Here is a 22,855-nt window from a genome sequence, read left to right on the forward strand (position 1 = left end):
ACTGCACGTTGGTTGATTGCGTCACCGCGTCAAAAAATTGCGTCACACGCCACTATTCGGCCTTGTTTTTAACTCATTCCACCAAAGGCCGAATGTGGCTTTTTTTGCCATATTCAGCCGAATATATTCGGTTACCTATTAATCGGTGCATCCCTAATATATATATATAGAGAGAGAGAGACTTCAGAGACATCAAAACTCTAAATATCGGCGCTGATAATCAGTGGATCTGTAGTCCTGAAGCTCCATCATCATCATCATCATCATCTTACCTGAGGAGTGACACGGCGTCTCTCTTCCAGGAAATGGGAGGCTACTTCATCGTGAATGGAATCGAGAAGGTCATCCGCTTGCTGATCATGCCCAGGAGGAACTACCCCATCGCCATGTCGCGGCCCAAGTGGAAGAACCGGGGCCAGGGGTACACTCAGTATGGTAAGCGCCAGCGTCCTCCTCTCCTGGCCCCACACAGGTGCGTTGTCCCCGCAGGCCCTCACCCCTCACCTGTCACCTCGTCCCCCGGCAGGTATGTCCATGCGCTGCGTGAAGGAGGAACACTCGGCCATCAACATGAACCTGCACTACCTGGAGAACGGCACCGTGATGGTGAACTTCATCTACCAGAAGGAGCTCTTCTTCCTGCCGCTCGGCTTTGCGCTGAAGGTAACAACCTGGTGAAGGTGCACAATGATTAGTGGAGGAGTACTTTCTTAACCTTTTGGACCTCCAGGACCAACCTTTCCCCTACCGAGGGGCCTGGGGCCCCACTCAATTATTAACACTGAGTTAGTAATCTTACTCAAATTCAATAATATATCCAACTTATTAAAGTTTAACATTATAAATCTTGTCAATAAGAGATCATGTGTAATCACAGAGATCATTATCAAGGCTTAGGTCAGGCTGATTACAAAAATAAATAATCAAAATACTACAAAACAACAACATACAAATTTGCAGTGCTAAAATGAATTAAATTCCAACTAAATTAATAATGAATGTTTTTTAAATAAACTGTTAATAAAATAAAGCGTAAATGAAAATATAGCTTCACCACTTGAGTCATAATTTTTGCGCTTTGGTGCATCTTTAAATTTTAATTGGACACCTTGTGCGGACTTGGCTATTTTTGGAGTTCCACCAAACTATCAAAAAATGAAGCCGACTTTTAGGGATGGTATCTCCTTTGCCTTCTTTACTAGCTTGTAGAAGCAGTGTATTGGAGTGGAAATCACAGTTTCCCCCCCCCAAGGCCTCCTTGTGGCTTAAGGACCTCATGCTTTTCTTAGATCTAGAAAAAATTCAATATAATCTGAGGACTACACTAAAACAATTTGACTTGACCTGGGACTGTATGATTAGTTACATAATTAAAACACTATAGAACAAATGTGACAACTCACTGTTGACAATGAACCTGTTCACTTACCTCAATTCTTTTTTTTGTTTTTAATTCACACTTGTCTGTATGTTTTTGATTTTTGTGTTTATAGTCAGTTCCTTTGATTTTCTATCTGCTTGTGGAGATGAAGGCAGTAAACTGCCACCGACTATGACTACATTTTAGGAAGAGGTTTATATATATATATATATATATATAAAATATAGATATTAGGGGGATAACGGTACACAAAAATTTCGATTCGATACGTACCTCGGTTTAGAGTTCACGGTTTTCAATACAGTAAAAAAACAAGAAAATATACATTTTTGGTTAATTATTTACCAAATTTGTAAACAATGGCATAACATACATATACACACATGCTCCATTGCCAGGGTTAATGTGGTCAACATATATAAAATAAAACTAAATCAGATAAGGCTCAGAATGGTTTCTTAACTAAACCTTTCTACATATAAAGTGCTTTTTTTGATTGATTGATTGTTTTATTAGTAGATTGCACAGTACAATACATATTCCGTACAATTGACCACTGAATGCAAACACCCCAATAAGTTTTTCAACTTGTTTAAGTCGGGGTCCACGTTAATCAACATTAAAGTGCCTCAAGTTGTTGCCCCTGTATGGGCTAATTGTTCTTCCACCATAGAAGTGAGTCAAAATCTATTTTTTAATGCGATACAGCAACACCCTGTGACCCCAAACGGGACAGGCGGTAGCAAATGGATGGATGGATGGTCTTAAATGTGCTGCTACAAAAACATGTGTTATTGCTTTAGCCCTGTCTGGCTGGCCGAGGAGAGGCTGCTTGAATGCGATGGTGACGCTTCAAAGGGGTTAGCATGTTTGACGTGTTGGCAGAAGCGTACTCTACTGCTGCTGAACAATGTCGGCAAACCTCGGTCCTCCATTGTTGTATCGCACCGCGCAGCCAAAGTGTTCCCAAAGGGGAGATGTTAAAGGGGAACATTATCAGCAGACCTATGTAAGCGTCAATATATACCTTGATGGTGCAGAAAAAAGACTGTCTATTTTTTTAACCGATTTCCGAACTCTAAATGGGTGAATTTTGGCGAATTAAACGCCTTTCTGTTTATCGCGCTGGAGGCGATGACGTCAGAATGTGACGTCGCCGAGGTAACACACCCGCCATTTTCATTTTCAACACATTACAAATACCGGGTCTCAGCTCTGTTATTTTCCGTTTTTTTGACTATTTTTTGGAACTTTGGAGACATCATGCCTGGTGGGTGTGTTGTCGGAGGGTGTAACAACACTAACAGGGAGGGATTCAAGTTGCACCACTGGCCCGAAGATGCCAAAGTGTCTGCCGCCAGACCCCCATTGAATGTGCCAGAGTGTCTCCACATTTGACCGGCGATGCTAAGGCAGACATGGCACAGAGATGTATGGATAACCTGCAGATGCATTTGCAACGATAAAGTCAACAAAATCACAAAGGTGAGTTTTGTTGATGTTGACTTATGTGCTGGCGTGACTGCCAGCTAATCGATGCTAACATGCTATGCTAATCGACGCTAACATGCTATTTACCGGCGGTGCTAAGACAGACATGGCACAGAGATGTATGGATAACCTGCAGATGCATTTGCAACGATAGTCAACGAAATCACAAAGTGAGTTTTGTTGATGTTGACTGCCAGCTAATCGATGCTAACATGCTACGCTAATCGATGCTAACATGCTATTTACCGGCGGTGCTAGAGCAGACATGGCACAGAGATGTATGGATAACCTGTAGATGCATTTGGAACTATATTACGTTTCCTTCCACCCACATTAAATGCGAAACAAACACTTACCAATCGAAGGATTTAAGTTGCTCAAGTGTCAAAAGATGCGAAAGTCCTGATCGTTTGGTCCGCACATTTTACCGGCGATGCTAACGCAGCTATTCGGCCATGCTATGGCTATGAATAGCGTCAATAGCTATTCGCTCAATAGCTTCAGTTTCTTCTTCAATATTTTCATACTCCAACCATCTGTTTCAATACATGCGTAATCTGTTGAATCGCTTAAGCCGCTGAAATCAGAGTCTGAATCCGAGCTAATGTCGCTATATCTTGCTGTGGTATTCCCATTGTTTGTTTACATTGGCAGCACTGTGTGACGTCACAGGGAAATGGCCAGTGTCTTCGCAGAGAGCGAAAATAAAGCACTTTAAAGCTTTATTTAGGGATATTCCGGGACCGGTAAAACTTTGAAAAAAAATTCAAAAAATACACCAAGCCACTGGGAACTGATTTTTATTGTTTTTAACCTTTTTGAAATTGTGATAATGTTCCCCTTTAATGAGGCAGGAGGTTTTTCCAGCTCTGGCTTTTACATGTTGTCCTAGCCCGGTTGCTGCTAGCCTGCCTCGCTCTGCATTGTTAACACAACCTGCGGTGAGCTACCTAATATGTCCATGTGGAAAGTCATTCGGTACACATCCGAACCGAACCGAAACGGTTCAATACAAATATACGTACCGTTACATCCCTAATTAGGGTCCTTGGCCCATTGCAAAGGACTCCTTTGGAGTCCTTTGCAATGGGCCTGCGGACCCTATTGAAACTGGTGCGTTTTATTATTCTTTTTTCTTTATTATTAATCCGCTCCTTCGCACCTCTAATTTGACCCCCTTAACATGCTTCAAAACTCACCAAATTTGACACACACGTCGGTCTGGCAAACCTTCCCAACTTATTAAGCAACCAAACCCCAAAAATGAAAATTGCGTTCTAGCACCCTCTAAAAAGAAACAAAAAACAGACTGCTTATAACTTCCCGTAGGAATGTCGGAAAGACATGAAACAAAAACCTCCATGTAGGTCTCACTTAGACCTACATTATATTAATTGACATCCTTCAGCAAAAATCAAAAGGAAGTTAAAACTGACCCCTTCAAAATAAAAGTTTTTTAAACACCTGTCACCTTTTTTCAAACATTATCTCCTCTGAGCGCGTTTGTTGTTTCGGCTTCAAACTCGCACAGGAGAGAGTTTGACCCCTTCTGATTAAAAGTTATCGAAAGAGTTTTGATTACTGCTCCGGTTTTGATTTTACGCGCCTTCAAAGAACCCCTGTGCAAAGTTTCCTAAAAAATGTAATTTTTGCATCTTTGAGCTGTCATTTGACCCCCTTAAAATGCTTCAAAGTGCAAGTTTTAGCTCTACCATAAAAAGCGAAAGCCATTTATCAACAACATCCAGAAACGCCGATCTGTAATTTGACCCCCTTAACATGCTTCAAAACTCACCAAGTTTTACACACACATCAGGACTGGTGAAAATTGCCATCAAATAAAAAACCTAACCATAAAAATCTAAATTGCGCTCTAACGCCCCCTAGGGAAAAACCCAGGCAAAACTGCTTGTAACTTCTGTTAGGAATGTCGTAGAGACATGAAACAAAAACCTCTATGTTGGTCTAACTTAGACGGCGGCAGCACCCAAAGGCGGACCCGACCAACGCTGGTTGCAGCTTTAATTTTATATTCCTCTTTTATCTTTGGTATGAACATTATTATGTAAACTTGAAGTTATTGTTTATTTTTTTTTGGTTCTTTGTTGTTGCTATTTTTGTGTTAGAACATATTATTATTTGATCATGTTGTACTGCATTGTAATCTTTTGTTTTGTGATTGTGTGATGTTTTTTGTGATTGTGTGATGTTTTTTGCCTGGACCCCAGGAAGAATAGTCTCCACCGCATTGTCGACTAATGGGGATCCTTATTCAACTAAACTAAACAGTCTGATGGCGTGTCGGAAAAAGGAGTTTTTGAGTCTATTCGTCCTGCACTTGGGATGAAGTTGTTATCATAGAACTAGCACGCAATGTTAATAAAGAAGTATTGATTTGGAATGGAATCCTCAAAGAGTCACTGACCTAAGTGATATTTGTGACACTCTGATCTGGGTGCTGTTCTCTTTAGGCCACATTTTCTCTCATGACACAAATACACATTAGCAGATAATAATAATAATAAGCTCTACTTACAGTTTGGGCTGACTTGACATTTTTCTCAAGACCTTCCACGTGTGCTTTGTGCTTGCAGGCATTGGTGGACTTCACAGACTTCCAGATCTTCCAGGAGCTGATCAAAGGCCGCGAGGACAACTCCTTCTACAAGAGCTGTGTCTCGGAGATGCTGCGCATGGTCTCGGAGGCACACTGCACCACGCGCGCCAAGGTGCTGGCCTACCTGGGCGAGCGCTTCCGGGTCAAGATGAACCTGCCCGAGTGGTACACCAACGAGGAGTGCGCCGACTACCTGCTGGAGTACGCTATTGCGCGCGTCACGCCTCGGCGCCGGCCCGCGCTCACGCCCCCTTCTGTCCTCTGCCCAGCGAGTGCATCTGCATCCACCTGAGGTCCGGCCTGGAGAAGTTCTACCTGCTGTGTCTGATGACCAGGAAGCTCTTCACCTTCGCCAAGCAGGAGTGCATGGAGGAGAACCCCGACAGCATCACGTGCCAGGAAGTGCTCACTCCCGGCCATCTCTACCTCATGTTCCTCAAAGTATGCCACCTGTAAAACGGAGCAGGTGGGCGGGGAGACCTAACGCCTCTTTTGGGTGTGTTCTGCCAGGAGAGGCTGCTGGCCTGGCTGGTGTCGGTCAAGTTGTCCTTCCAGAAGCGAGCGGGTCGCATGAGCAGCGACTGGAGCGCTGATAAGGTGATGAAGATGTTGAACTTGGGCACGGACCTCACCAAAGCCTTTGAATACCTGCTGGCCACAGGGAACCTCATCTCCAAGACAGGTAAGGCTGATGAAACAGGATGTCAACAACGGTGCGTGTATTTGTATTGAACTGTTTCGCTACGGGGGTTCCGGTTCGGTGCGGAGGTGTACCGAACGAGTTTCCACACGGACATATTAAGTAGCGTAAACTAGGGATGCACCGAAATGAAAATTTGTGGCCGAAGCCGAATAAAATTTAAACGCTTGGCCGAAGGCCGAATACCGAATAATGAATGCAGTTTTTCACAATTTTTTTTATATTGTATAAATAGCCTAGAATAAATATTTAGACATGTTTTTCAAATATTCCAGTAGCCTTTGCTTTTCAAAAAAAGCACAAAGTTTTTCATTTATATTAGGCCTTCAAACAAAACATGCATTCCAAAAAAAAATAAAGTGCATTAAAGTGGATAAACCCACAACAAATTAATTATTGTCCTTTTGGCAAAAGTCTGCTTAGCCACAGTAGATATGCTAATAATGTAAACAGAAGGCTCAAGTAAATCTCAATAAGTGTGTGCTTGTAACCTCATACACTTATACAGGTAGCCTACACAACAGGCTAATAATGTAAACAGAGGCCCCACTAAATCTCAATAAGTGTGTGCTTGTAACCTCATACACTTATACAGGTACACAACATTGTAACCTCATACACTTATACAGGTACACAACATTGTAACCTCATACACTTATACAGGTACACAACATTGTAACCTCATACACTTATACAGGTACACAACAGGCTAATAATGTAAACAGAAGGCTCAAGTAAATCTCAATAAGTGTGTGCTTGTAACCTCATACACTTATACAGGTAGCCTACACAACAGGCTAATAATGTAAACAGAGGCCCCACTAAATCTCAATAAGTGTGTGCTTGTAACCTCATACACTTATACAGGTACACAACATATCCCAACGTCACCTCGAGAAAAAATTGCGTCACACGCCACTATTCGGCCTTGTTTTTAACTCAATCCACCGAAGGCCGAATGTGGCTTCATATTCAAAGTCCTCATGTGTCCAGGGATGTATTTCCTCACTTTATAAACATAATATAGATTTTTTTAAAATGAAAAAAGATTTTGATGCCAAAAAAAAGTGACGTAATCATAGTAGTATTGACTACATACACTATTGTACTTGGTATCATCATAGTGGATGTCAGGTGTAGATCCACCCATGGCATTTGTTTACATTTTGATGGCGGTGACCTATTGTATCCTCCTACGCTGTGTAGTAAAGCATGTTTAGCTATTGCTCGTCCTCCAGTGATAATGGTACTTGTAAGAAACTTACTTTATTTGTCGCCATGGAGACAAGGATTAGTGATTTAGACGTAGCTAAAACACTGCCGACTGCGGCTGGACGCAGCTCTTCCTGAGGGTGTTTCAGTGTTATAACTTTACCTTTAGCTTGTCTTTTTACACCAAAATGCGTCCGTTCTCCCTTTTCTGTCTACACACTGTGTCTGCTTGTAAGTACTCTGTGTGTGTGCGCTGCCGAACATGCTCCTCTGCTCGTAAAACCAGCAATGTCACCACATGACGATGACACGTTTTTTGAGGCAGTCTAGTACCGTATATGATTTTTCAAGACAAAAAAATATTTAAGGCACCGGTAAAAGTTTAGATTTTCAAGGTAAAAGATGATTTTCAAGACAAAAATTTTTTAAGGTAAAAATTGATTTTCAGGACAAGAAATTATTTTCAAGGTAAAAGTTAATTTTCAAGCTATTGTATCCTCCTACGGTGTGTAGTGAAGCATGTTTAGCTATTCCTCATCCTCCATGTAAGAAACTTACTTTATTTGTCGCCATGGAGATAAGGATTAGTGATTTAGAATTAGCTGTGGATGGATGTTAGCCGCTAACTAGCTAGCCATGTGTTAAAGCAGCTCTTCCTGAGGGTGTTTCAGTGTTGATAATTTCACCTTTATCTTGACTTTTTACACCAAAATTCGTCCATTCTCCCTTTTGTCTACACACTGTGTCTGCTTGTAAGTACTCTGTGCGCGTGCGCTGCCGAACATGCTCCTCTGCTCGTAGAACTAGTAATGTCACCACATGATGATGACACGTTTTTAGAGGCAGTCTAGTACTTTATGATTTTTCAAGACAAAAAATTATTTAAGGTAAATGTTTTGATTTTCAAGGTAAATGTTTTGATTTTCAAGGTAAAAGTTTTGATTTTCAAGGTAAAAGTTTAGATTTTCAAGGTAAAAGTTAATTTTCAAGCTATTGTATCCTCCTACGGTGTGTAGTGAAGTATGTTGAACTATTCCTCGACCTCCATTTAAGAAACTTACTTTGTCGCCATGGAGATAAGGATTAGGATATCGGACCTCATTCAAATTTACATTCCTGCGCGCGCTCTGAGGTCCGAGAGCCAGCTCCAGCTCGTGGTGCCCAAGACCAGACTTAAGACCAGGGGAGACAGGGCCTTCTCTGTGGTCGGCCCTAAGCTCTGGAACACTCTGCCCCTCCATGTTCAAACTGCTTCCACAGTGGAGTGTTTTAAGTCTCATCTTAAGACCCACTTTTATTCTTTGGCTTTTAACACTACGTGAGTTGTGTGGTCCTCTGTTGTCCTCTGTGTTTTTTATACACTTTGATTTCTATTTTACTATTTTAATTGATTTTACCCTTTAAAATAGTTTTTAATCATATTTGTTTTTATATTGTTTTTATTGGTTTTATTTTTATTCATTTTTTGTTTTATTCAGTCATTGGTGGAGCATAATATTGTTTTTAACATGGCTGTGCAGCACTTTGGAAACGTTATTGTTGTTTAAATGTGCTATATAAATAAAGTGGATTGGATTGGATAGTGATTTAGAAGTAGCTAAAACACTGTGGATGGATGTTAGCCGCTAACTAGCTAGCCATGTGTTAAAGCAGCTCTACCTGAGGGTGTTTCAGTGTTATAACTTACCTTTATCTTGACTTTTTACACCAAAATGCGTCCATTCTCCCTTTTCTGTCCACACACTGTGTCTGCTTGTAAGTACTCTGTGCGCGTGCGCTGCCGAACTTGCTCCTCTGCTTGTAAAAGCAGGGGTATAGTACAGAATAAGATAGATTAGTATCGCAGCAGTATTCTAGTACAGCGTCCAACCCTACTATGACTCATGCTGATATGGGTGTTGTCCGACACACACAAAGCTCCAATAGTAGCAGAAGGTAAAAGGCGGTGTAACATACCCCCCCACCCAGGTCTGGGCATGCTGCAGAGCACGGGGCTCTGCGTGGTGGCCGACAAGCTCAACTTCATCCGCTACCTCTCGCACTTCCGCTGCGTGCACAGAGGCGCCGCCTTCGCCAAGATGAGGACCACCTCCGTCAGGAAGCTGCTGCCGGAGTCCTGGGGCTTCCTGTGCCCGGTCCACACCCCGGACGGGGAGCCGTGCGGCCTCATGAACCACATGACGGCCAGCTGCGAGATCGTGGTGCAGTCGCTGCCCACGCTGACGCTGCCCACCCTGCTGTGTTCCCTCGGTGAGCGCCCGCCTCCTCCTCCTCCTCCTCCTTCCTGTCTCATCTCAGCCTTGTTGTCAAGGTGTCACACCGGTGGACGGCGTTCCCGGCCAGGCCTATTCGGACTGCTACCCCGTGGTTCTGGACGGCGCCGTGGTGGGCTGGGTGGAGGCGGAGTTAGCCCCCGGCGTGGTGGATTCACTGCGGACGTTCAAGGTAGGCCGAGCCGCACGGGGGCGAGGTGACGGAGGACTCGGACTGACGTCGGGGTTCTGGCAGGTGCTGAAGGAGAAGAAGGTGCATCCCTGGACTGAGATTGTTCTAATCCCCAAGAGCGACAAAGCCAGCTTGTACCCGGGTCTCTTCCTCTTCACCACGCCGTGCCGCATGGTGCGGCCCGTCCACAACGTGACTCTGGGACAACCCGAGCTGATTGGGACCTTTGAGCAGGTACCTTGTTGACATTTTCTTTCACGTCTGCAAGCCTGGAAAATTATTATTCCGGGAAAAACAAAAAAAAACAAACTAAAATTTCAGACCAACGTCAAATAAGTTGATCTGTTCCGGTTTCAAACTGTGATCATAACACCTTTGTTAACCTCACACGTAATGTTTTATTTGTAATGTCAGGTTTCATTACTTTTGTTGTTACTAAGTTAACATTTCATTACTTGTGGAGTTATTAAAGGTGTTATGATGCTCAGTTTGACATTTAGCAATAATACATGTCAAACAAGTGTCAATTTACTACTGTAAAATACTACTAAACTACATTACATAGTAGACTCCAGACCAGGGGTAGGGAACATATGGCTCTAGAGCCAGATGTGGCTCTTTTGATGACTGCATCTGGCTCTCAGATAAATCTTAGCTGACATTGCTTAAAACGATAAGTAATGAATAATTCCGCTGGTAATCACAATGTTAAAAATAACGTTCAAAATATAAAACATTCTCATACATTTTAATCCAACCATCCGTTTCAACCGCACATGTTCAAAAAATAATGTTATTCAAAATAGAGACTTATTATACTCTAAAAATGTTGGTTTTAATTAAAAAATGCACGCATTTAGTTGTATTCAATGTTAAAAAATATAATATGGCTCTGACGGAAATACATTTTGAAATATTTGGCTTTCATGGCTCTCTCAGCCAAAAATGTTCCCGACCCCTGCTCCAGACTTTCACTTATCTATATATATATATATATCTATATAGATATATCTATATATATAGATATGTATATATCTATATAGATATAGATATATATATATATATATATATATATATATATATATATATATATATATATATATATATATATATATATATATATATATATATATATATATATATATATATATATATATATATATATATATACACACACATACACCGTATTTCTTTGAATTGCCGCCAGGTATATAGTATGCGCCTGCCTAGAATTTCCACCGGGTCAAACTCGTCACGTCACGAGTGACACTTCACCTGTCGTCGGCATTTTCAAAAAGGAGGAGGCTGATTTCAATCATTTCAAATCACATAAAGGGAAGAAGATTAAGAGCTATTCAGTAGGATTTAAGGCCCAAACTATTGAATATGCTAAAAAGAACAGTAAGCAGATATGTTTTATTAATATACCGTAGCTGCGTGTGTCAAATATGAGTCATTACCTGGTGGTAGAGGGCGCTAGTGATCCTTCTTGCGACTACTCGGCTGCAGAAGAAGTGACAACAAGCAGCAAGAGTGAGCAGCGATTGTTTATTTTTTCCTCTCGCTTGCACTTTTAACATGGAGGATTACATATCTAAAATAAAACTGTTTTCTAAACTGGACTTTCAATCGAAGCAGGAGGTAATAAAGGAAGATCTCCATCGAGACAGAGAGACTTTTAAAACTGAAGAAAGATAAGGAAGACTTCTATAAACAAGTTATCGATGCTTTTGATCAGAAGGAGCTGCGCATGGACTTCATTTATAAGTAAAGATAAGACTATAATAACGTTTTTTTATTAAATGTGCTTTTCATGATGGTATCCTTACATCACACTCAAATTTATAAGCGCAGGCCTAAATTTACCGCAAGCCTTTGGTATGCGCCGGAGTGAGAAGAGGTTTTAAATTAATTAGCGCCCCGGTGGCAATTCAAGGAAATACGGTATATATATTTTGTTATCATAATGTAATGAAAACACTCCTACAGACATCACACGGGGGACGGTTCAGTAAGTAAGAATTGTTTTAGTTACATTGTAAAACTTACAAACCTTGCTTGGAGTGACAATTGAAGAATCCAGACGAGTAGAAACGTTATGGACGGAAGGAAGACCGAACAGCAACTGTACTACAGGTGGTCTAAACAGAAGAGCAACGCAGCCACTGCAGCACCACCTGCAGGGAGCGAACTTACCCAAAAAAAGGTGCCATAGCACGAACAGTGCGTTTTTTGTTGTTGTTTTTTTAAACTAGAGCTCAAAAAGTGAGCATGCTAATGTTAGCATGCTTGCAAGCTAACGTGAGCATGATAATAGTTAGCTTTTCTCACATACCAAGTTATATGACTCTAAGGTGTATGGCTGGGGAACTACAGGGGGGAAAAAAAAAGTATAATTAGCTAAAAAAGTTAGCACTTTAATGTTAGCATGTTTACATTTGATTGCTACTGTCACGTGCCAAGTTATGACTCTGGAGTAAACGGTTGCAAATTTAGCACAAAAAGTTAGCTTGCAAGCATGCTTACATTAGCATGCTAACGCACACACGATAATAGTTAGCATGTATCACATACCAAGTTATATGACTAAGGTTTCACTATGCAAAAGCGCTTTGAGTCACTCGAGAAAAGCGCTATATAAATATAATTCACTTCACGTGTATGGCTGGTGAACTACAGAAAAAATAAACCATAATTAGCTAAAAAAAAAAAAAAAGCACTTTATTGCTAGCATTATAGCGTTTGCATGCTAACAGTTTACATGTGCCAAGTTATATGACTGGAGTAAACGGTTGCAAATTCAGCGCAAAAAGTTAGCACGCTAATGTTAGCATGCTTGAACGCTAACGTGTACATGATAATAGTTAGCTTGTGTCACATACCAAGTTGTATGGCTGGTGAACTACAGAGGGGGGAATTAGCTAAAAAAAATTGCACTTTAATGTTAGCATGCTTACGTTTGCATGCTAACATCTTACAAGTGTCATGCGCCAAGTTATGTGACTCTGGAGTAAACGGTTGCAAATTTAGCGCAAAAAGTTAGCACGCTAATGTTAGCATGCTTGCAAGCTCACGCGAACATGACAATAGCGAAGAAAAAGCAGTAAATTAGCCGCACCGTTTTATAACCGCAGGGTTCAAAGCGTACGGAAAAAGTCACGGATGTTTTTCTGTTCTAAGGTTATCATCACACTTTGAACTTTTTGCCATCAGAAAAAGCCTCAGGGTGCTGATGGTCTGTTTGGGTGTTGTTGACGTGTGCAGCTCTACATCAACGTGGGCGTCACGTTGGCACGCTAATAGTTAGCTTGTGTCACATACCAAGTTATATGACTGAGGTGTATGGCTGGTGAACTACAGAGGGGGGGAATTAGCTAAAAAAAATTGCACTTTAATGTTAGCATGCTTACGTTTGTTTGCATGCTAACATCTTACAAGTGTCATGCGCCAAGTTATATGACTCTGGAGTAAACGGTTTCAAATTTAGCGCAAAAAGTTAGTATGCTAATGTTAGCATGCTTGCAAGCTAACGCTAAAGCCATAAATTAGCCGCACCGTTTTATAACCGCAGGATACAAAGCGTAGGGAAAAAGTCACGGATGTTTTTCTCTTCTAAGGTTATCATCACACTTTGAACTTTTTGCCATCAGAAAAAGCTTCAGGGTGCTGATGGTCTGTTTGGGTGTTGTTGACGTGTGCAGCTCTACATCAGCGTGGGCGTCACGTTGGCATGCTAATAGTTAGCTTGTGTCATATACCAAGTTATATGACTGAGGTGTATGGCTGGTGAACTACAGAGGGGGGGAATTAGCTAAAAAAAATTGCACTTTAATGTTAGCATGCTTACGTTTGCATGCTAACATCTTACAAGTGTCATGCGCCAAGTTATATGACTCTGGAGTAAACGGTTGAAAATTTAGCGCAAAAAGTTAGCACGCTAATGTTAGCATGCTTGCAAGCTAACACTAAAGCCATAAATTAGCCGCACTGTTTTATAACCGCAGGGTTCAAAGCGTAGGGAAAAAGTCACGGATGTTTTTCTGTTCTAAGGTTATCATCACACTTTGAACTTTTTGCCATCAGAAAAAGCTTCAGGGTGCTGATGGTCTGTTTGGGTGTTGTTGACGTGTGCAGCTCTACATCAGCGTGGGCGTCACGTTGGCATGCTAATAGTTAGCTTGTGTCTCATACCAAGTTATATGACTGAGGTGTATGGCTGGTGAACTGAGGGGAGGGGGGGGACAATTAGCTAAAAAAAAAATGCACTTTAATGTTAGCATGCTTACGTTTGCATGCTAACATCTTACAAGTGTCATGCGCCAAGTTATATGACTCTGGAGTAAACGGTTGCAAATTTAGCGCAAAAAGTTAGCACGCTAATGTTAGCATGCTTGCAAGCTAACGCGAACATGACATAAATTAGCCGCACTGTTTTATAACCGCAGGGTTCAAAGCGTAGGGAAAAAGTCACGGAGTATAGTGCGGAATTTAACAGTAAAATATATTTTTCTGTTCTAAGGTTATCATCACACTTTGAACTTTTTGCCATCAGAAAAAGCTTCAGGGGTGCTGATGGTCTGTTTGGGTGTTGTTGACGTGTGCAGCTCTACATCAGCGTGGGCGTCACGTTGGCATGCTAATAGTTAGCTTGTGTCACATACCAAGTTATATGACTGAGGTGTATGGCTGGTGAACTGAGGGGGGGGGGGGGGGGACAATTAGCTAAAAAAAAATTGCACTTTAATGTTAGCATGCTTACGTTTGCATGCTAACATCTTACAAGTGTCATGCGCCAAGTTATATGACTCTGGAGTAAACGGTTGCAAATTTAGCGCAAAAAGTTAGCACGCTAATGTTAGCATGCTTGCAAGCTAACGCGAACATGACATAAATTAGCCGCACCGTTTTATAACCGCAGGGTTCAAAGCGTAGGGAAAAAGTCACGGAGTATAGTGCGGAATTTAACAGTAAAATATATTTTTCTGTTCTAAGGTTATCATCACACTTTGAACTTTTTGCCATCAGAAAAAGCTTCAGGGTGCTGATGGTCTGTTTGGGTGTTGTTGACGTGTGCAGCTCTACATCAACGTGGGCGTCACGGAGGAGGAGGTGGAGCCGGGCGTGACCACCCACCAGGAGCTCTTCCCCCACAGCATGCTGAGCGTGGTGGCCAACTTCATCCCCTACTCGGACCACAACCAGAGTCCCAGGAACATGTACCAGTGTCAGATGGGTAAGTGCGGCGGTGGCGGTGCTCGGGAGACGCGCCTCGGGCCCTCTAAAGGTGGTCTTCCTCGCCAGGTAAACAGACCATGGGCTTCCCGCTGCACGCCTTCCTGGAGCGCTCCGACAACAAGCTGTACCGCCTGCAGACCCCGCAGAGCCCCCTGGTGAGGCCCCACATGTACGACCACTACAAGCTGGACAACTACCCCAGCGGCACCAACGCCGTGGTGGCCGTCATCTCCTACACGGGCTACGACATGGAGGACGCCATGGTGAGTCGCCCTCCTTCCTTCCGCCCAGTTTGTCCCCTGACGCGCGCCCCCCTGCTGCTCAGATCGTCAACAAGGCCTCGTGGGAGCGGGGCTTCGCTCACGGCTGCATCTACAAGACCGACCTGGTGGACCTGGCCGACAAGGCGCGCGGCCAGGACGGCGTGGTGTTCGGGACCAAGCCCGGCGACCCCAAGGTGGGGGACAGACTGGACGCTGACGGACTCCCTGCCGTCGGGGCCACGCTGCAATACGGGGACCCCTACTACAGCTACATCAACCCCAACACAGGACAGTCCTGCGTGGCCTACTACAAGTACGTCTCCCTTTCCCCGCAGGACGGCAATCTACTTGTGGCTCTCAGACAAGCAAATGTTGACGTATATAATGGAGGGATAACTTGGAGGAAGACAAAAACATGATCCATTCAAGCAGGGGTGCCCACACTTTTTCTGCAGGCGAGCTACTTTTCAATTGACCAACTCGAGGGGATCCACCTCATTTATATATATATCATTTATATTTATTTATTTATGAAAGAGACATTTTTGTAAACAAGTTAAATGTGTTTAATGATAATACAAGCATGTGTAACACATATAGATGTCTTTCTTTCACAAAGACAAGAATATAAGTTGGTGTATTACCTGATTCTGATGACTTGCATTGATTGGAATCAGACAGTAATGATGATAACGCCCACATTTTCAAATGGAGGAGAAAAAAAGTTGTCCTTTCTGTACAATACCACATGAAAGTGGTTGGTTTTGGCATCTAATTCATCCAGCTTCCATACACTTTACAAGAAAAACATTGGCGGCAAATTCCGTAGCTTGCTTGATTGACATTCACGGCACCCGAGGGTCTTGTGAGATGACGCTGGCTGCTGCCAGTTCATTATTATGAAAAAATGACAGAGAGGAAGGCGAGAAACACTTTTTATTTCAACAGACTTTCGCGCCGTCCCTTCCGTCAAAACTCTAAAGGCCGACTGCACATTTCCTATCTTCACAATAAAAGCCCTGCTTCATGCTGCCCGCGCTAACAAAATAAGAGTCAGCATGAAGCAGGGCTTTTATTGTGAAGATAGGAAATGTGCAGTCGGCCTTTAGAGTTTTGACGGAAGGTACGGCGCGAGAGTCTGTTGAAATAAAAAGTGTTTCTGGCCTTCCTCTCGGTCATATTTTCATAATAATGATCTTGCAGCAGCCAGCGTCATCTCACAAGACCCTCCGGTACCGTGAATGTCATTTAAGTGACGTCTTGGTGAAGATTGATGATCACTAATTTTTAGGTCTATTTTTTTTAAAAGCCTGGCTGGAGATCGACTGACACACCCCCCGCGGTCGACTGGTAGCTCGCAATCGACGTAATGGGCACCCCTGCATTAAAGCGATGGACGGGACCAATATATATATATATGGAAGTCTGGGCTTCCCAGATAGAAGTTACAACAACACTACTTTGTATTATATTGTAGTTTTTACCTTCCATAACGTGTCTACTGACAGATATAAGTTAGAAAAACTCCATGCCAGGGGTCACCAACGTGGTCGCCCGTAAGGACCAGATGAGTCGCCCGCTGGCCTGTTCTAAAAATAGCTCAAATAGCAGCACTTACCAGTGAGCTGCCTCTATTTTTTAAATTGTATTTATTTACTAGCAAGCTGGTCTCGCTTTGCTGGACATTTTTAATTCTAAGAGAGACAAAACTCAAATAGAATTTGAAAATCCAAGAAAATATTTGAAAGAATTGGTCTTCACTTGTTTAAATAAATCCATTTTTTTTTTTTTTTTACTTTGCTTCTTATAACTCTCAGAAAGACAATTTTAGAGAAAAAATACAACTTTGAAAATGATTTTAGGATTTTTAGACACATATACCTTTTTACCTTTTAAATTCCTTCCTCTTCTTTCCTGACAATTTAAATCAATGTTCAAGTAAATGTATTTTTTTTATTGTAAAGAATAATAAATTCATTTTAATTTAATTCTTCATTTTAGCTTCTGGTTTTTTCGACGAAGAATATTTGTGAAATATTTTTTCAATCTTATGATTAAAATTCAAAAAAAATATTCTGGCAAATCTAGAAAATCCGTAGAATCAAATTTAGATCTTATTTCAAAGTATTTTGAATTTATTTAACATTTTTGTTCTGGAAAATCTAGAAGAAATAATGTTTTGTCTTTGTTAGAAATATAGCTTGGTCCAATTTGTTATATATTCTAACAAAGTGCAGATTGGATTTTAACCTATTTAAAACATGTCATAAACATTCTTAAATTAATCTTAATCAGGAAAAATTACTAATGATGTTCCATAAATTATTTTTTTATTTTTTCAAAAAGATTCGAATTAGCTAGTTTTTTTGTTCTTTTTTTCGGTTGAATTTTGAATATTAAAGAGTCGAAATTGAGATAAACTTTTATTTTTTTTCATGGTTTCTGCTCTTTTAAACCGTTCAATTAAGTGTTTATTTCATCATTTATTCTCGACAAAAAACCTTCCGTAAAAGGAAAACAAATGTACAACGGAATGACATATACCCATTTTTTCATGTATATAGATGTATTTATTAAAAGGCAAATTGAGCAAATTGGCTATTTCTGGCAATTTATTTAAGTGTGTATCAAACTGGTAGCCCTTGGCATTAATCAGTACCCAAGAAGTAGCTCTTGCTTTCAAAAAGGTTGCTGACCCCTGAGTTAGAACTATACACTACTTTTTATTATAAGTGTTGTAGTTTTTACCTTCCACCATGTGTCTACTGACAGATAAGTTAGAATGAAAATACATGGGTACGGCTAGTTGCTACTATTAGCAAACAGATAGACCTACCAACTCGGCGCTTTAAAAGTGCAGATGGCCTTAAAACGCTATAACAGTCAGGCACCAAATATAAGTACCCAAAATAAAGACTCCACATACAAAGAAATTCAATCGGAGCAGAACCATGGGATTAAAACCCGATGCTAACCGCCCATTGAAAATACATGGGTACGGCTAGTAGCTACTATCAGCAAACAGACTTACCAACTCGGCGTAATATCTTAACATCGACACACTCTCTCGTCGCAACTCGGCCCTGATGGTCGGCACCTATGATGGGACAATTAGTTGTAAAATGTTGGACGGTTGTTTTTACGATATGCAGGCAAACGACAACTTTAAAACATACCGGCTTAGCTACGGCACCTGGCAGCCATCTTGGTATAGACGATCACAGCCCCTCCTTCACTAATGTTGGTGCGTGCGCAACAGCAGCAGACGGCTTCCCAGATAGAAGTTAGAACAACACACTACTTTGTATTATATTGTAGTTTTTACCTTCCATAACGTGTCTACTGACAGATATAAGTTAGAAAAACTCCATGCCAGGGGTCACCAACGTGGTCGCCCGTAAGGACCAGATGAGTCGCCCGCTGGCCTGTTCTAAAAATAGCTCAAATAGCAGCACTTACCAGTGAGCTGCCTCTATTTTTTAAATTGTATTTATTTACTAGCAAGCTGGTCTCGCTTTGCTGGACATTTTTAATTCTAAGAGAGACAAAACTCAAATAGAATTTGAAAATCCAAGAAAATATTTGAAAGACTTGGTCTTCACTTGTTTAAATAAATGCATTTATTTTTTTTTTTACTTTGCTTCTTATAACTTTCAGAAAGACAATTTTAGAGAAAAAATACAACCTTAAAAAAGATTTTAGGATTTTTAAACACAAATACCTTTTTACCTTTTAAATTCCTTCCTCTTCTTTCCTGACAATTTAAATCAATGTTCAAGTAAATGTATTTTTTTTATTGTAAAGAATAATAAATTCATTTTAATTTAATTCTTCATTTTAGCTTCTGTTTTTTTCGACGAAGAATGTTTGTGAAATATTTTTTCAATCTTATGATTAAAATTCAAAAAAAATATTCGGGCAAATCTAGAAAATCCGTAGAATCAAATTTAAATCTTATTTCAAAGTATTTTGAAATTATTTAATATTTTTGTTCTGGAAAATCTAGAAGAAATAATGATTCGTCTTTGTTAGAAATATAACTTGGTCCAATTTGTTATATATTCTAACAAAGTGCAGATTGGATTTTAACCTATTTAAAACATGTCATCAAAATTCTTAAATTAATCTTAATCAGGAAAAATTACTAATGATGTTCCATAAATTATTTTTTTATTTTTTCAAAAAGATTCAAATTAGCTAGTTTTTTTGTTCTTTTTTTCGGTTGAATTTTGAATTTTAAAGAGTCGAAATTGAGATAAACTTTTATTTTTTTTCGTGTTTTCTCCTCTTTTAAACCGTTCAATTAAGTGTTTTTTTCATCATTTATTCTCTACAAAAAACCTCCGTAAAAGGAAAAAAAATGTACAACGGAATGACATATACCCATTTTTTCATGTATATAGATGTATTTATTAAAAGGTAAATTGAGCAAATTGGCTATTTCTGGCAATTTATTTAAGTGTGTATCAAACTGGTAGCCCTTCACATTAATCAGTAGCCAAGAAGTAGCTCTTGCTTTCAAAAAGGTTGCTGACCCCTGAGTTAGAACTATACACTACTTTTTATTATAAGTGTTGTAGTTTTTACCTTCCACCATGTGTCTACTGACAGATAAGTTAGAATGAAAATACATGGGTACGGCTAGTAGCTACTATTAGCAAACAAATAGACCTACCAACTCGGCGCTTTAAAAGTGCAGATGGCCTTAAAACGGCACAACAGTCAGGCACCATATATAAGTACCCAAAATAAAGACTCCACATACAAAGAAATTCAATCGGAGCAGAGACATGGGATTAAAACGCGATGCTAATCGCCCATTGAAAATACATGGGTACGGCTAGTAGCTACTATCAGCAAACGGACTTACCAACTTGGCGTAATATCTTAACATCGACACACTCTCTCGTCGCAACTCGGCCCTGATGGTCGGCACCTATAAGGGGACAATTAGTTGTAAAATGTTGGACGGTTGTTTTTACGATATGCAGGCAAACGACAACTTTAAAACATACCGGCTTAGCTACGGCACCTGGCAGCCATCTTGGTATAGACGATCACAGCCCCTCCTTCACGAATGTTGGTGCGTGCGCAACAGCAGCAGACGGTATGGAGAAAAATAAGGAAAAGAAATGTCTCCCTCACTGTCTGCGCACGGCGGCCATCTTTGAAATAGTTTTTAGCGCAGCGGTTCGTTGAACGCTGATGAAATCAAAACCGTAGCAGTAATTAAAACTCTTTCATCAACTTTTAATCAGAAGGGTTCAATCTCTCTCCAGTGCTAGTTTGAAGCCAACACGACAAACGCCCTCAGAGGAGATAATGTTTGAAAAAAGTTGACCGGTGTTTACAAAAGTTTTGTTTTGAAGGGGGGATTGCAAACTTCCTGTTGATTTTTGCTGGGGGTTGTCACTATATGAAATGTAGGTCTAAGTGAGACCTACATAGTGGTTTTTGTTAATGTCTCTACGACATTCCTACTGGAAGTTACAGGCAGTTTTGTCTGTGTTTTCTTCCTAGGAGCAGTTTTGTCTGTTTTATTCCTACGGGGCGCTAGAGTGCGATTTTTAGTTTTAGGGTTAGGTTTTTTGATTTAATCGCAATGTTCGTGATTAGGTTTTTTTTTTTGGTACTAAAATATGTTTGTTTTGTTACAAACGCTCCACTTGGCTGCCGTTCTTAAAAATATAAAGATTTTGAAAATTATAAATCTCGCTTCGGGTGTGAATTGTTTTTTTCTCTCCTCCACCTAGTTTCTGGAGGGACAGTCCCATTATAAGGTGTTAATGCATGTGGTCTCCTCCAGGAGCCAGGAGGCGTGCGTGGTGGACAACATCAAGGTGTGCAGCAACGACGCGGGCACGGGGCCCTTCAAGCGCGTGTGCATCACGGTGCGCGTGCCCAGGAACCCGGTCATCGGGGACAAGTTCGCCAGCCGCCACGGCCAAAAGGGCATCCTGAGCCGCCTGTGGCCGCCCGAGGACATGCCCTTCAGCGAGAGCGGCATGAGTCCGGACATCCTCTTCAACCCCCACGGCTTCCCCTCGCGCATGACCATCGGCATGCTCATCGAGAGCATGGCGGGCAAGTCGGGCGCCCTGCACGGCCTGAGTCACGACGCCACGCCCTTCACCTTCTCCGAGGACAACTCGGCCCTGGAGTACTTCGGGCGGATGCTGCGGGCGGGCGGCTACAACCACTACGGCACGGAGCGCCTCTACAGCGGCACCAGCGGCCTGGAGCTGGAGGCGGACATCTTCATAGGCGTGGTCTACTACCAGCGGCTGCGTCACATGGTGTCGGACAAGTTCCAGGTGCGCACCACGGGGGCGCGAGACAAGGTGACCAACCAGCCGGTGGGCGGGAGGAACATCCAGGGCGGCATCCGCTTCGGGGAGATGGAGCGCGACGCCCTGCTGGCGCACGGCGCCTCCTTCCTGCTGCACGACCGCCTCTTCAACTGCTCCGACCGCTCGGTGGCGCAGGTGTGCGTGGACTGCGGCAGCTTGATGTCGCCGCTGCTGGAGAAGCCGCCGCCCCACTGGTCGTCCACGCGCCACCGCAAGACCGCCTGCATGCTGTGCGGCAAAAGCGACTCCATCGACTCTGTGTCGGTGCCATACGTCTTCCGCTACTTTGTGGCCGAGCTCGCCGCCATGAACATCAAAGTCAAGCTGGACGTCAAGTGAACGCCGGTCACGTGACCCCCCCACGGATTTATACTGTTGGACTCTGGCCCATGTGACACAGCTTCTGACTGTGACAAGACAACAAACATTGTCTCCACAAGGGGGCGCTGTTTATGTCGTCATGGCAACCTGCTTGTAATTTAACGTCTTTTGGAATAAATCTCCCAATTTATTAAGAAGTTGATAAGACCAGTATGAACATTTCTTTGGGCATCGAACAATTCCATCCCATTCCTGGGGTGACGATTTAGGATCCATTCTGGATTCAAACCGATTTTGCCACAATTATGAGACTTTTTTGAAACAGGTTACCAGTTAGAGAAAGTACTTCTGGTTGCAGGGAGATGGTTTATATTAGGGGTCACCAACACGGTCGCCCGCTGGCCTGTTCTAAAAATAGCTCAAATAGCAGCACTTACCAGTGAGCTGCCTCTATTTTTTAAATTGTATTTATTTACTAGCAAGCTGGTCTCGCTTTGCTGGACATTTTTAATTCTAAGAGAGACAAAACTCAAATAGAATAGCTCGGTTGGTAGAGTGGCCGTGCCAGCAACTTGAGGGTTGCAGGTTCGATTCCTGCTTCCGCCATCCTAGTCATTGCCGTTGTGTCCTTGGGCAAGACACTTTACCCACCTGCTCCCAGTGCCACCCACACTGCTTTAAATGTAACTTAGATATTGGGTTTCACTATGTAAAACGCTTTGAGTCACTAGAGAAAAGCGCTATATAAATATAATTAAATTCAATTCAATTAAAAAAAAAATCAAAGAAAAATATTGGAAAGACTTGGTCTTCACTTTTTTAAATACATTCATTTTTTTA

The 22,855-nt window shown here is 41.8% G+C and overlaps 1 protein-coding gene and 1 long non-coding RNA gene across 3 annotated transcripts in view; one reads left to right on the forward strand and one right to left on the reverse strand.

Annotated features, from left to right (window-relative positions):
* The window catches only part of polr1b (RNA polymerase I subunit B), a 38,896-nt gene extending 16,684 nt beyond the window's left edge, over nt 1-22,212 (forward strand). Inside the window, exons 4-15 of one of the 2 annotated variants that reach the window (XM_061887875.1) lie at nt 303-435; nt 527-663; nt 5,467-5,690; nt 5,759-5,930; nt 6,000-6,171; nt 9,370-9,651; nt 9,713-9,846; nt 9,910-10,080; nt 14,923-15,079; nt 15,148-15,344; nt 15,407-15,657; nt 21,151-22,212. In XM_061887875.1, coding sequence (XP_061743859.1) covers nt 303-435; nt 527-663; nt 5,467-5,690; nt 5,759-5,930; nt 6,000-6,171; nt 9,370-9,651; nt 9,713-9,846; nt 9,910-10,080; nt 14,923-15,079; nt 15,148-15,344; nt 15,407-15,657; nt 21,151-22,033 — 2,913 coding nt within the window. In that variant the 3' untranslated portion in view covers nt 22,034-22,212. Of the gene's footprint in view, nt 1-302; nt 436-526; nt 664-5,466; nt 5,691-5,758; nt 5,931-5,999; nt 6,172-9,369; nt 9,652-9,712; nt 10,081-14,922; nt 15,080-15,147; nt 15,345-15,406; nt 15,658-21,150 lie in introns of both variants that reach the window. The other variant, XM_061887874.1, reaches the window with a different exon arrangement.
* Nucleotides 7,176-21,488, reverse strand: LOC133543347 (uncharacterized). Its single transcript, XR_009804357.1, has 3 exons — nt 20,360-21,488; nt 20,215-20,280; nt 7,176-10,115 (listed from the first exon to the last, which is right to left on the reverse strand). It is a non-coding gene; the product is annotated as an uncharacterized LOC133543347 (long non-coding RNA).
* Nucleotides 22,213-22,855: the final 643 nt, after the last annotated feature.

The sequence above is a fragment of the Nerophis ophidion genome, linkage group LG26 (genome assembly GCF_033978795.1).
Source record: "Nerophis ophidion isolate RoL-2023_Sa linkage group LG26, RoL_Noph_v1.0, whole genome shotgun sequence".
NCBI lineage: Eukaryota > Metazoa > Chordata > Actinopteri > Syngnathiformes > Syngnathidae > Nerophis > Nerophis ophidion.